This window comes from Talpa occidentalis, unplaced genomic scaffold (assembly GCF_014898055.3).
Source record: "Talpa occidentalis isolate TD23 unplaced genomic scaffold, MPIMG_talOcc4v2.1 talOcc4.11, whole genome shotgun sequence".
Classification (NCBI taxonomy): domain Eukaryota; kingdom Metazoa; phylum Chordata; class Mammalia; order Eulipotyphla; family Talpidae; genus Talpa; species Talpa occidentalis.
The window spans coordinates 17,572,207-17,584,566 of NW_023601104.1; the positions used below are offsets into that span (position 1 = coordinate 17,572,207).

Below are 12,360 nucleotides of genomic sequence, written 5' to 3' on the forward strand. Positions count from 1 at the left end.
AAGGGGTTAAGTTGCAGCATTATGAAGCTATCCGTAGCCACTGCAGCGCAAGTTAGATCCCTTGCAGGCCAGGGAGCTACCCACATGGTGCAGCAGACCTCTCCTGCCTCACCAGCTGCCTGCTGCTCCCCTCAGCAGGGTGTTTCTGTAGATCTGCCTCTTCTGCTCCCCACTCTGTCTCTCGTGAATCCTCCTGCACACCCTCCCTCGCCCCACACCTCTGGCCTGTACCCTAGCTCTTTCATGCATAAATAAATCTTTTTAAAAAAAGTGAAGTTAACTCAATCTAGAAACATCAAAAAAGACACTTCTTCAAAGTGTTTTGTGCTTAGTCTATCACTATATATACATCAAAACAAGAGCAATAATTGTTATTAGTACTAAGCAATAAATGTTATTAGTACTATTATCAATGTATTTAGTACTAAACACTTAAAAAATAAACAAACAGAGGGTTATCCAATTTAGAGATACCTAATGTTACTTGTTTTCTGGAATATTTCTCTAGAAGTGTAAGTTTAATAAGGGTAGACGTGGGGCTGAAATGAGATTCTTCATTACAGCTGCAGAGCTAGTGAAATAGGTTGTGGTCCCCTCTTGAATTAATTATTCTCCATTAAGGAAGCTGGTAATCAGAGGATTTAAATATAGTTCCCTAGCTGTGATTAATCCACTCATTAATATTAAAAGGATCATTTTTTCAAATGTGATTTCAAACCACAGAGTTTAATGGCTTCTAATGAACTTAAAGTGCATAGATAAAAATTTCATATTAATTTTTGTTCCAATTTTACAGCTACCCCTATATAGCAGATTTTAAGGAGGGACAAAGTCTCTACTCAATCAAAAACTACACATTTTTTATATTTAAGCCATTAAAATTTAATTAGTAAATTAAATTCTGTTGATCATGTACTTAAAATGGTGGTGTCAGTTTGGAATAGAAGGATTCAGTAGCACCTGAATATCTTTAAATGTGAATTTACTATTAATAATTTACATTTATTTAGAATGAATACCCAAGTCCTACAACTTCTAATACTGCTCATTATTGTTACCTGCCAGACGAATAGGGGTATGAATCGGAGCACAGTATTTTCATACTTATTTTCTTCCTCCTTTTAGAGAAACAGGTAATATAATATATTGTAGCCATTTAGCTTTCAACAGATGAAATTATAGAAGGCTCTGTCTTAACCTGAGTTAATAAATTTAGAAATATCATTATCTCTTAGTTCAAAATTTCTTATTCTTAAAGAGTAATAGGGCATTTTTAAACTATTATGTGCTTTTGATTTTGTTCCCCCAAAAACATACAAAGAGAAATCTCATCAGCTTAATCCAATTGAATGGACAATATCCTTTGCTAGTTGGTCTACATGCACCACCTGGTGGTAAAGCAGTGTATTTCAAGTGTGTGTGTGTGTGTGTGTGTGTGTGTGTGTGTGTGTGTGTGTGTGTGTGTGTGTGTTAGGGCTGTTAAAATGGAAAAGAGAATTTTAATATACATTTGTAAATATTGACTTACATTAACAAGGCAGCTATTTTGCAACAAATATCTAATAAAACAGAACTACAGATAAGCTAGAACAGGAATAGAGGGAGAATAACTCATGTTGGAAATTAAAATAGCTATATTTTATTCACTTTAAGACAGCTATAACTCTTATAATTTTCTCCCCAAGTTAACATTTATTTATTAAGCTAATGTTTGTATTGAGGCAAAAGTAAAATATTGAAAGCCACTTAAAACCATTGCTTTTTGAAATTTTAAATTAAAAAAATTTTTAAGAATAATTTTGAAATGTATTCTCTTCCTTATGCATTAGTAGCTAGCATAAGTCACAAGTTCCAGAATTTTGAAACTACAAGGCATTATAAAATCATTTAGACTTATACATTAATTATACAAATATAGCTAGCAGTTGAGATTCAGGAACATCAAGTGACTCAATCAAGGTTATCCTGGTAATTATTTTCCCAACTAAAGTAAGAAGCTTGATCTTCTCACTTTCAGTCTAGGAATTTGAGACATAAAACTTGTACTCATAGGCAATGATGAATTTTTCTATAAGAAGATACATCCTTTTAATTCAACTGTACAGTGCTTTCAGACACTAAGTTGTGAGTTAATATATATTAGTACTTTTATTCTAACATTCCAAGTACAAAAGAATAATAGTAGATGCATGTATCATAACACCTTGGAAAGGATTTTTTAGCAGAAAATTCATTTTATATATAAGTTTAAAGGAGTATTTTTCAACATATATGCAATGCTATATTGTAAAGACAGTCTAAAAAATTCTTTCCCTTTCTAAATGCTTCAGAATCAAAGATCTGCTTCTACAACGTAGGTATCCACTTGTTGATTTAAGAATAAACCATGTTCATAGCTCCCTCTCATGACCACTGAATGAATACTATACAAAAGTCTCCTCTTACTCTCACTGTTGTATTCAACTAACAGCTCACTGGTTAAGTTTTAATTGCTTCCAATGAGGTCAGCAAAGGTATTTATCGAAAAGCCCTGAATAAAAGGCTCCATGCGCAAGCACACACGCACGCACACACACACACACACACATACATGCACGCGTGCGCGCACTCACACACAGAGAAAATCCTCTTGCCTGTTGATTTATGGAAACAATTATGATTCTGCTGGAGAATTTCTCAGCTGAGAAATAGTTTGTAGCTACAGTAGAGAGGCTCAAGTTGCACAAGGCAGACAACAGACATGGAATTCTTGTGTATCCAGCTGTTATCAAGAGAACAAGTAAGTTACTGTTATTTGTCTTTAAAAATTATGTTTAATGTTTTCTAGTAGTTTATGTCTTTCTCTGGTTTTGGTACTGAGGGGGAAAGTAAAGTTACCAGATTTCTGAGCCATGTAATTATCTATAGTAATTCTGCTGTAGAACTTACATAAAGATAAGGCTGAAGTTTTCCAGAGCAATCTTGACATTTAACTTGAGAAATGTGGGCAGTTCAGCAGAAAACAATTATGATTTCACAAACATAAAAGTATAGTATAAGGAAACCTAGAGGAAGGAGTTGTACTTTGTTAGTAGTAATTTTAGATCTTAATGAAATCAATAGCTTTAATTACAGGATGTTTCTTAACAAACTTCCAGCAACTGGAATGAATGGCACAATCATATTCTGATTTGCCTCTATGAATGCATAACTTTTATAAATCTATACTGCATGGTAAAGATGCTAAAATCTGCTGTGAAAGCTGTTTAAAATGTACCTTCACAATATAAAAGATACTGTATGTTACAATACTATTTATCCACTGAAATTCAAACACATAATTTTTCATTTTCCTTTCTCCTCCCCTCCCCATTCTTAATCTCTCATTACAAGCAGAAGCCTAGTAGCAAACAGTGTCGCTGCAACTGAGCTCATTACAACCTGTTGTTTTAAGGATATATCAACAGAGAGTTACTTAAGGAGGAATCCTGTATTGTTATCAGCAACTAAAAGATAAGGCTAACAAGCTGGAAAGATCAACTACTGTTTTAAATCAATCTACAATTCACAGATAGGAAAAGGTCAATGACCTAGAAGCAACAATCAACTCAAGATTTAATTTTCATTATGTTATTCATGAACACCTGGAGCACTACACTATAATGCGCAAATGGATACTGACATGGATCCTGCCAACTTTGCTCTACAGATCATGCTTTCACATTATCTGTCTAGTGGGCACTATATCTTTAGCTTGCAATGACATGACTCCAGAGCAAATGGCCACAAACGTGAACTGTTCCAGCCCCGAGCGACATACAAGAAGTTATGATTACATGGAAGGAGGGGATATAAGAGTGAGAAGACTCTTCTGTCGAACACAGTGGTATCTGAGGATTGATAAACGAGGCAAAGTCAGAGGGACCCAAGAGATGAAGAACAATTATAGTAAGTAATGTCTTTTATTTATAGCACTGTTTATAAATCTTAACAATCTATGAAGGGATGATTTTTAAGTGATATGCTTTTACACTTTTCTTTTCTTGAAAAACAATAAATATCACCTAATTTCTCTAATTTGGGACAGCTGAACTATGTTCCTAAAAATATCTTCTAGAAAAGAGCAAATCTAAAATTGCTTGAGTGAAGCAATATATAAACATATTTACACTGAAATGTGATTTACTGTTTTCTCACAAAATGCATGAGGAACTCTAACACAGGGACTTAGTAAGCAATCAGTAAAAACTGCTTATCACTAGTTTGAGGAATTTTTTTGAACAATTTTATTTCACTTGAAAGACTATTTCTGTGATGTAAAATATGTTTTCAAAAACATTCAATAACTTGTGCAATTATATAGTTATAAAATAGAAGGCAATCTGTGGTATCCTCATATAGTCATATGCAGAAAATAGATTCCTCCTAACATTTTCTTTTTCTAAATCTTCCATACACTAAGAATTCTGTTATCTTAAGAGAGGAAATCTAAGTAAGTTAGATGAGATGTTAATTCCATGATTTTCAATTAATAAGCCTTCTGTTTACCCCAAGAATCTGTTTGCTGGATTTATCATTAAGCAGCTTGATTAATAACCAATTTCAGTACTATTAAATTTGACATTAAAACTTTAAATACCTAAATGAAAATAAATTTTGTTTGTACTAGTGGCAGTTCAACAATGTTACCACTATTCCATTTCATAACACTATATTTGTTAAAGTCAATTGAAAGACAATGTACAGGGATGATAGTGTAAACATCTATCTGGTACAGTGCCATGAGTACTTAATGCTTCTGTTTCTTGTTTAATAGATAGTTCATTCTAAACTAAAGAACCAATAAATGGGAATTTGGGAAGTTATGTTTCCAAAATGTAAATAAGAGGGTTTTTTAAAAGCAATACAAATATAAAATGTCAAAATCACTTAAATGACTTATTAAGTTATGGTCTTATTGTTATTATCATTACTAAAATTTATGTTAGCTCTAGAATATTGTTATGATCATACTAAAGTTCAGCTAATGAAATAATTATTTGGGGAAAAGTTTTGTGGATACCCATTTCTATGTGAGCACAATTTGGCTTATAATCAATTTATTGAAGTTATTGCAATCTATCATGAATATGAAACCTGGCAGAGAAGACAGAAACAGCTAGGTGGATATGATGACACATAGGTACAATCCCTGTCAGTGAATGCCTTTGGAACAATTTCTTAGTTTTTTCAGTTCTCAACTTTTTAATCTGTAAAATTGATACAGATTATCTCCCAGGCATCTCTAGTTCCTATAATCTATCCCATCCCAAACCACGGAATATATAACATAAATGTAAACAAGTCTAAGTACTCATTGTATAATTATCACACACACTGAATGATAAGAAAGTGAATATTATCTTAATGATTTCAAATTATATTAATAAGGTCATCAGACCTAAACAATGTTGAATTCTATTTGCTGACTACTTCCTTTTTGAATGCTTTTAGCAAGTAATGAAAAAGTAAAAAATTAGATGTAAAATCCAGACATACAAGTTGACATATGTGAAACTGAAGGCAGTGTATCTAGGTTAAAGAAATCCAGGTACAAAGAAAGTACTCAACAGAATTTGTTTAAATAGCAAAGAAGAAGAGAAACTTAAAATCAAAATTTGAATACTAAAAAATTGTTTACATTCCTCCATCATTAGTTGAATTAACAAATGAATAAAAGATGTTCCCTTACTGTTTTCATTAACATGAGAGTAACTGTATTGTTTATTAGATTGAAATACAGCAGAGTTCAAAAAGTGGGAAAGATCAGAATCAAACTTAATTTTATTTCTTTCATTTCAAGTTCCGAGGCCTTAAATTTATGAACAGGTTGTTAAACATCATTCTTGGGAGGTCTTTTAAGATTTTAATATCTTAGAGGATAAAATTGTGGATGAAATGTTAAATGTCAGTCATGTGAAATATAATTGTTCTCTCAGTTACCATAAGGAAGTTCCCAGTTCATCCTCATAATTTTACTTTGAATGTAAGGCAAAGTGATCTAAAGGTGCTGATGGAGTTTGAAAGACAGCTTGCATCACCAGGAAAAGCATAGCTCCTTTATAGGAATGTGATTTAAAACAAATTGTTAAGATAAAGAACTGGAGTGAAGAGGTGAAAAGTCTGCGTGTATAATTCTGCTTCTAGAAGGTATTAGGTTGGGGTAGGTAGATGGAAGACTTGAAGGGAAGGGGAGAAGCAGGCAAGTGGATAAGAGAGCTCCTATTTCAGATCTTTAGGGAATTAAAATAATTACTTACGCTGTCAAGGGTTGTGGGGATCTCACTCCAGTTTTATCCTAATTATGGTGTTGTCTCGGGGAATATTTTAAGTTTAGCATAGAATGAGCAAATTGCAGAAAAAATACACCAAGGGACCCAACAGAAAAAAAGACTTATAAGTAGACATATAAACAAGATCCTTGTAAACGTTGGAATTCATAAGAGGCAAAAAGATACTGGACCACATTTCTGACTCTTGAGGAGAGAGAAACCATTATTATTGGAGAACTGGGCCTGGGCCCACTGTTCTTGCCCAGGAGGCTGAAAACCTTTCTTTTCAAGTTGTTCTCAATGTGTAGTCTTACCGTAGGTTTCTAAATGATGAAGATGGAACCTAAACTGAAATAGCAATAAAGGTAATGAAAGCATGAAATAGTCCTCCAAAAATGAAACAGATATTCATATTCTCTTCAGAAGAACATCAATAACATCACAAAGGGGAAAGGAAATGGATGGCCCATGACTTCTACTACTGGAGACTTCCACTACTGTGGTCAGAATTCTTCCCCTGGGGACAGGGCCAGAGGGTGAATTTAGATAATTGTTGGACCAGGCAGTCCATTAGCAGACAGAGCCAATCACTCTACACCTGACAGAAATAACACTGCTATTTAAGCTGGGAATTGAGGTGCCTATTGAGAGATGGCAGCAGTGCACTGGGCAACAGACAACCGCTCTGAGAGACAATGTGGGTGGAACAGAGAACTCAGTCCCTCATGATGTTTTTCTTGTTTTTGGTATCCAATTACTAAACAGTTTTGTTCTTCTCAACAACAGTCCCTATCACCCATTCCTTTCAAGAAGAAATCCTGAATGCCATAAATCACTGATTCAAGAAAAATTATACGTCGCTAGTTATAATCAAGCATTGTAAATTCCATAAGCAAGAAAGGGTTAGCCATTCTGAAAATTGGCCAATGATTTAGCAATATTCTCTTTTGGATTGTTAGACTGTGACGGGATATGGCTTAACAATTGGCAAAAAGCAAATAAACACAGTGTTGTTGGATTTGACTTTGGCCACAAAATCTTCAGCAACTCAATTGTAAACAATTCTTTGGATAAGTGCTTCTACTCAACAATAATCTCTGCTAATGGTTAGCAAATATACATATTATCTCTAAAATGGAGATGGTAGCAGTAAATGGAAAAGGTAATCAGTCATTTATACAACTTCAGATGTTTAATATGAACTCAAATTGATGCACCATTTTCAGGGGCCCTGTATTTTAATTTTGGCATAAAATAAAAGGATCACCATTAGAAATTTTTTTTAAAAAAGATGGTAAACTAGAGTTATGCTGTAAACAGTTCTTAGCAAGATATCTAAAACAACAATACTGCACATTGTCGCAATTAAAAATCAGAAAACCAGGACACTAAAATAGACAATGAGGAACAGATCTATGGAGTAGAATCAAAACTAGAATTATTGATAGAGAGGAATCTTGCAGAATTGTTGACCCTTAAGTCACCATTTACTTAAGTTTTCAAAACTTTAAATTGTGAAAAATGGGTAAACTGGTGGGGAGCAGATTTGTAAATAATAGCTATTTCTTGAAAACTTTAATATTAAGAATTATTTTCCTCTTTTTTTGGCTGACACATGTGTCTGGTACTTAAGTGTTAATAACAGCTTATTGCCACAGGTGCATTATTTATTTTGTAATATATTTCTCATTTCTACATCTATATTAATTTCCACATCAATCTAATTTCCACTTCTATATTAATCCAGAGCATCTGATCACGATTTTTTGACTCAGTTATATTACAATTATTCAGCCTATAGTTTTAGAGCATTCGGAGACTTAAATGAAATGGAGAGATTGCAAAAAGCTTGTTTTTAGATCTTCAGAAGTGGTTTCCTTTTTCTAGATTTATCTATTTCTCAGCCTTGGCTAAATGTTGTAATCAGATGGAGAACTTTAAAAAATGTGGATACCAGGTCCCATACACAAAGTTTCTCACTACATTGTTCTGGTGTGAGCTTGGGTATCAGAAAACATGAAAGTTCCCCAGATAATTCTGACTTGCCGCCACAGCAGACTGTCCTAAGTGGATCACAATACAATACTAGAGAAAACACATCCATTAAACCACAATCTGTGAAGGTGCAGAGGAGCCACATATCATTGTTTGTTAAAACTCTCCAATGATTCTAGCATGCAGCTCAGGTTGAAAACCAATACTTAATGGGATCAAGGGTTCTAGGTCAGCCTGGATCCTCTCAGGTGTCCTGGGAATATTCTGGAACCCTCAGAGGGATCCAGAGTTAACATAAGCACTAGACGGTTTTGAAATGGACTTATCAGAAATGAATCTCTGAATAATGCATTGAAGAAGATCTTCTGGGTCCATTTGACCTCTCTGACAAATCTAGAGGCACCAGCATTTGGTGCACAAACCTGGAAATGCCTGCGATGACAGTTCTATAGCTACAATGTAAGAAAGCTTCTTTGGTGAATGAGTTTGTTTCAGGGAAGAATAGATTCTGTGCACCAGACTCACAATAACCTATAGGTCTGACTTCTGACACTTTCAAGGGGTGCTACAACAGGGGGCCCGGAACATAGCTGTCAATGCCAGCTTACTTGGAATCACAAGCCTACAAGTTCTGTCCAAATTAATGAAAAGAATATGAAGCTAGAGGTCTATTCTCTTTTGTAAGTTTTTGAGTATAAAAAATAGGATCAGGGCTTCCCCTTTGGCGCAGCGGTTGAGCGCTGGGTTGCAAAGCTGCCCGCAGCCTCTGCAGTGTCAGTTCGATCCCCGGCTGCTCCCCAGCCACCGGAGGAGGGTCCTGCATGGTGCACAGACCTCTCCTGCCGCCCGCTGCTCCCCTCAGCAGTGTACTTCGGTCCTTCTGCCTGCTCTGCTCCCCGCTCTGGCTCTGGTGAATTCTCTCACCCCCTCCCACGCTTCTGACTGTACCCAGTGCTTGTATAAATAAATAAATAAATCTTTTAAAAAAAAAAAGGATCAGGGCCTCCCTGGTAGTGCAAGGGGTTAAGCACTGCACTATGAAGCAATCCACAGCCTCTGCAGCACGAGTTCGATCCCCAGCTGGCCAGAGTAAAATCCACATGGTGAAGCAGACCTCTCCTGTCTCGCCCACTGCTCCCGTCAGCAGCGTATTTCAGTCAGTCTCCCTGATCTGTTCCCTGCTTTGTCTCTGGTGAATTCTCTCACCCCCTGTATTTCTGGCCTGTACCCCAGCTCTTGTATGCATAAATAAAGAAATCTTTTTAAAAAAATTAAAAATAGGATCACCCCACCTCACCCCACCCCCACCCAGGATACATAAGTTTAGAGATCTAATTGACTTTGTTAAATGATCCATAGATTGCACAGAGTGTTTCGGTGCTGTCAGGACTTACAAAAATGGAAGGCTATAAATTAAAAAAATAAAATCTATGCATTCTACCGTATAAAGTGTGACTAGAATAAAAAGGGCAAAATTAAAAAAAAAAAGGTTTGTTTTTTTTTTAAAGTTTCGGATTAAGACAATATTTTTAGTAGCATAGTAATTTCTTTTATATCACTAATGGAATCAAATACTTTTCTATATTTTTATTTCACATATGACACAGAAGAAAAGGCAGGAACTGTGTATACGTAGGAAATATAGAGGAAAACAGAATTCATTAAATGAAATGGGCACAGATACGAACTCCTCCCTTTTCTAATCTATGTCCAATTTTTCTTTTTTAAAAAAACCAGTTCATTGAGCTATGATTGATACACAAATGTTGAACTTACTTAACGAATACAACTTGATGAATTTGGAGATAAGTATACATTTGTGAAAACATCACTTTATATAAGCATATCCATCACTTCAAAAACTTTGCTCCAGCTCTTGTTGTTTTTATAATTGTGTTGATAAAAACATTTAACCTAAGATCTAGCCTCTTGGAAAACAGTTAAGTATAGAATACAGTATTATACACTAATGGTACGATACTGTCAATATTTCTCTAGAATTGATTAATCTTATGTAATGAAACTTAGTACCCTTTATCTAATACCTCCCTATTTACTTCTCCTCTCAGTCTCCATCCAGCAACCACTATTCTACAAGCTACTTCTATGATTTCGACTATTTTTCATTCTACTTACAAGTGGTATCACGTAGTTTTTGTCCTTCTGTGTCTAGCTGTCACTTAACATAATACCCTCCAGGTTCACAGTCAGTTTTTCTCCATAAAAATATGTGGAAACATATTTTCTACATAAAAATATGTTGTAAAATGAAAAGCCTCTGCCTTTCACAGGGTTCTGAAAACCACATCAATCAGTCGCGGAACATTTAACAGTTTCTTGACAAATATTCATATCTACATTTGATATTATATCTTCACACCAAGTCTACTAACAAAGAAAGCATCATTAAAGTTATTTAGCTAGTTGTGTGAGTGGATCTGTGTAGCAATAAATAAAGACAAAGGGATTAGAGTGGGGAAGAGAGGAGACTTATCCACAGATAGAACTGGCTTTCTAAGCAGAAACATCATTCTTAGTGGGAAAAGTTTGATGTATATTGGAGGACAACTGACTCTAGAGGTTCCTTAGTCAACTTCCCCGTAGAAGAACATAGTCATTTACACTGAGTGGGAGCAATTATATGATAGAGCCATCAGCTATTATCCTTCTAAGAATAAATAGAAAGAAAATATTTCTGTGAACTGTAGAGAAAAAGACAAGAGAGGAAAGGAAGAAGGATTTTATGTAAAAATAAGTGGACTTTGCATTTGATTTTAAGGGAGGACTTACATACAATGGACTCATGTACAAAGGATTCTCCCAAAATATAGCTCCACGAACTTTTTGGATACACTTAAGTAATAGGACAATGGAATTATAATGGAAGGATAAGATGGTAGAGGAAGAATTTTAGAGATCAAAACAAAATAAACAAAAACAGTGTAGAGAGGTTAAAATGATAATAGATTATTGCAGCTATTACTTAAATAGGAGGTTTGACTCTATTAGTCATTCCTGTACAAATAATGCATTATAAAATTATTTGGGTTGTTCAAAAGACATCAAAAATACTGTCAACTCTGAAAGAATTCTGGCCAAATTTGTTCCTCGAATTTTCTTTAACTGGTTTGAAGTTGATCAGATATTGAATAATAAATCATCCCCAAAGAAGATAAGCATAAATCTGTGATGGTTGTTAAGTTGTACTTGGATATAAAATTTATGAAGTTTTAAAGTAATATTTAATAATTTATCTAGTACTCACATTAATATCACTATTAAAAATACTATGTAGAAACAAAGTTTTTTGTGATTGTCATAAATCTAATTTATTCCATATAAAAATGTACAAAATGCAGGTTTGAAAATTTTTGAGTGACTTAATATGATAACTTACTTAAATGATATCAATTCTTCAAAAATATATATGGCAATATTGAAATTTGTTCAGAAGACTTCATTCTATTCTAATTCTCAAAATACTTCTTTGTTGTAAACTTACAAACACACCTTTTGTCTATTTCACAGAAAAAACGAAAAGACAGTCTGGAATTGGCCAACTTGAAAGTCTGCTAGTTCTAATTTTGAAAGAATACATAGCCCTATTTAGATGTTATTCATTTTAATTAAGAAAATTGGTGTTCAAAATTAGCTGCTAATAGAAATGATCATGTAAAACATTTCTGTGTGTAACGATTGTTTTCTAGAAATATTTGGGTGAACGGTTAACTTACAAAGAGTAGATATTGAATGGTAGCTATTGAATGACACTGATGAGTTCACCCTGTGATTAACATCATTATATATTAAAAAGGAAGAAGTCATATTCAGAATGCTGATTTAAGCCTTCCAGTTTCCTTATAGCAAATGTGTTACCAACAGACTGTGAAGGGGAAGAAGAGAGGCATTTTTAGTAACATTTTCCCTACAATGAAAACACAGGTTATTACTTTAAGATAACAAAAATAACAACTATAAGTAAACTTACTGAATGGTTACTGTGTGTATCCACTGTGCTAAATATTTATTTTATATATATTATCTAATTTAATCTTCACAGAAAGCAGAATTAAGC

The 12,360-nt window shown here is 34.2% G+C and overlaps 2 protein-coding genes across 6 annotated transcripts in view; one reads left to right on the forward strand and one right to left on the reverse strand.

The window, feature by feature from the left end:
* Nucleotides 1-12,360, reverse strand: part of FAM227B (family with sequence similarity 227 member B) — a 160,665-nt gene that overhangs the window by 60,503 nt on the left and 87,802 nt on the right. The gene's annotated exons all lie outside the window — the stretch shown is intronic.
* The window catches only part of FGF7 (fibroblast growth factor 7), a 52,540-nt gene continuing 42,674 nt past the window's right edge, over nt 2,495-12,360 (forward strand). The window contains exons 1-2 of one of the 2 annotated variants that reach the window (XM_037502458.2): nt 2,495-2,779; nt 3,373-3,927. In XM_037502458.2, coding sequence (XP_037358355.1) covers nt 3,642-3,927 — 286 coding nt within the window. In that variant the 5' untranslated portion in view covers nt 2,495-2,779; nt 3,373-3,641. The remainder of the gene's footprint in view (nt 2,780-3,372; nt 3,928-12,360) is intronic. The other variant, XM_037502457.2, reaches the window with a different exon arrangement.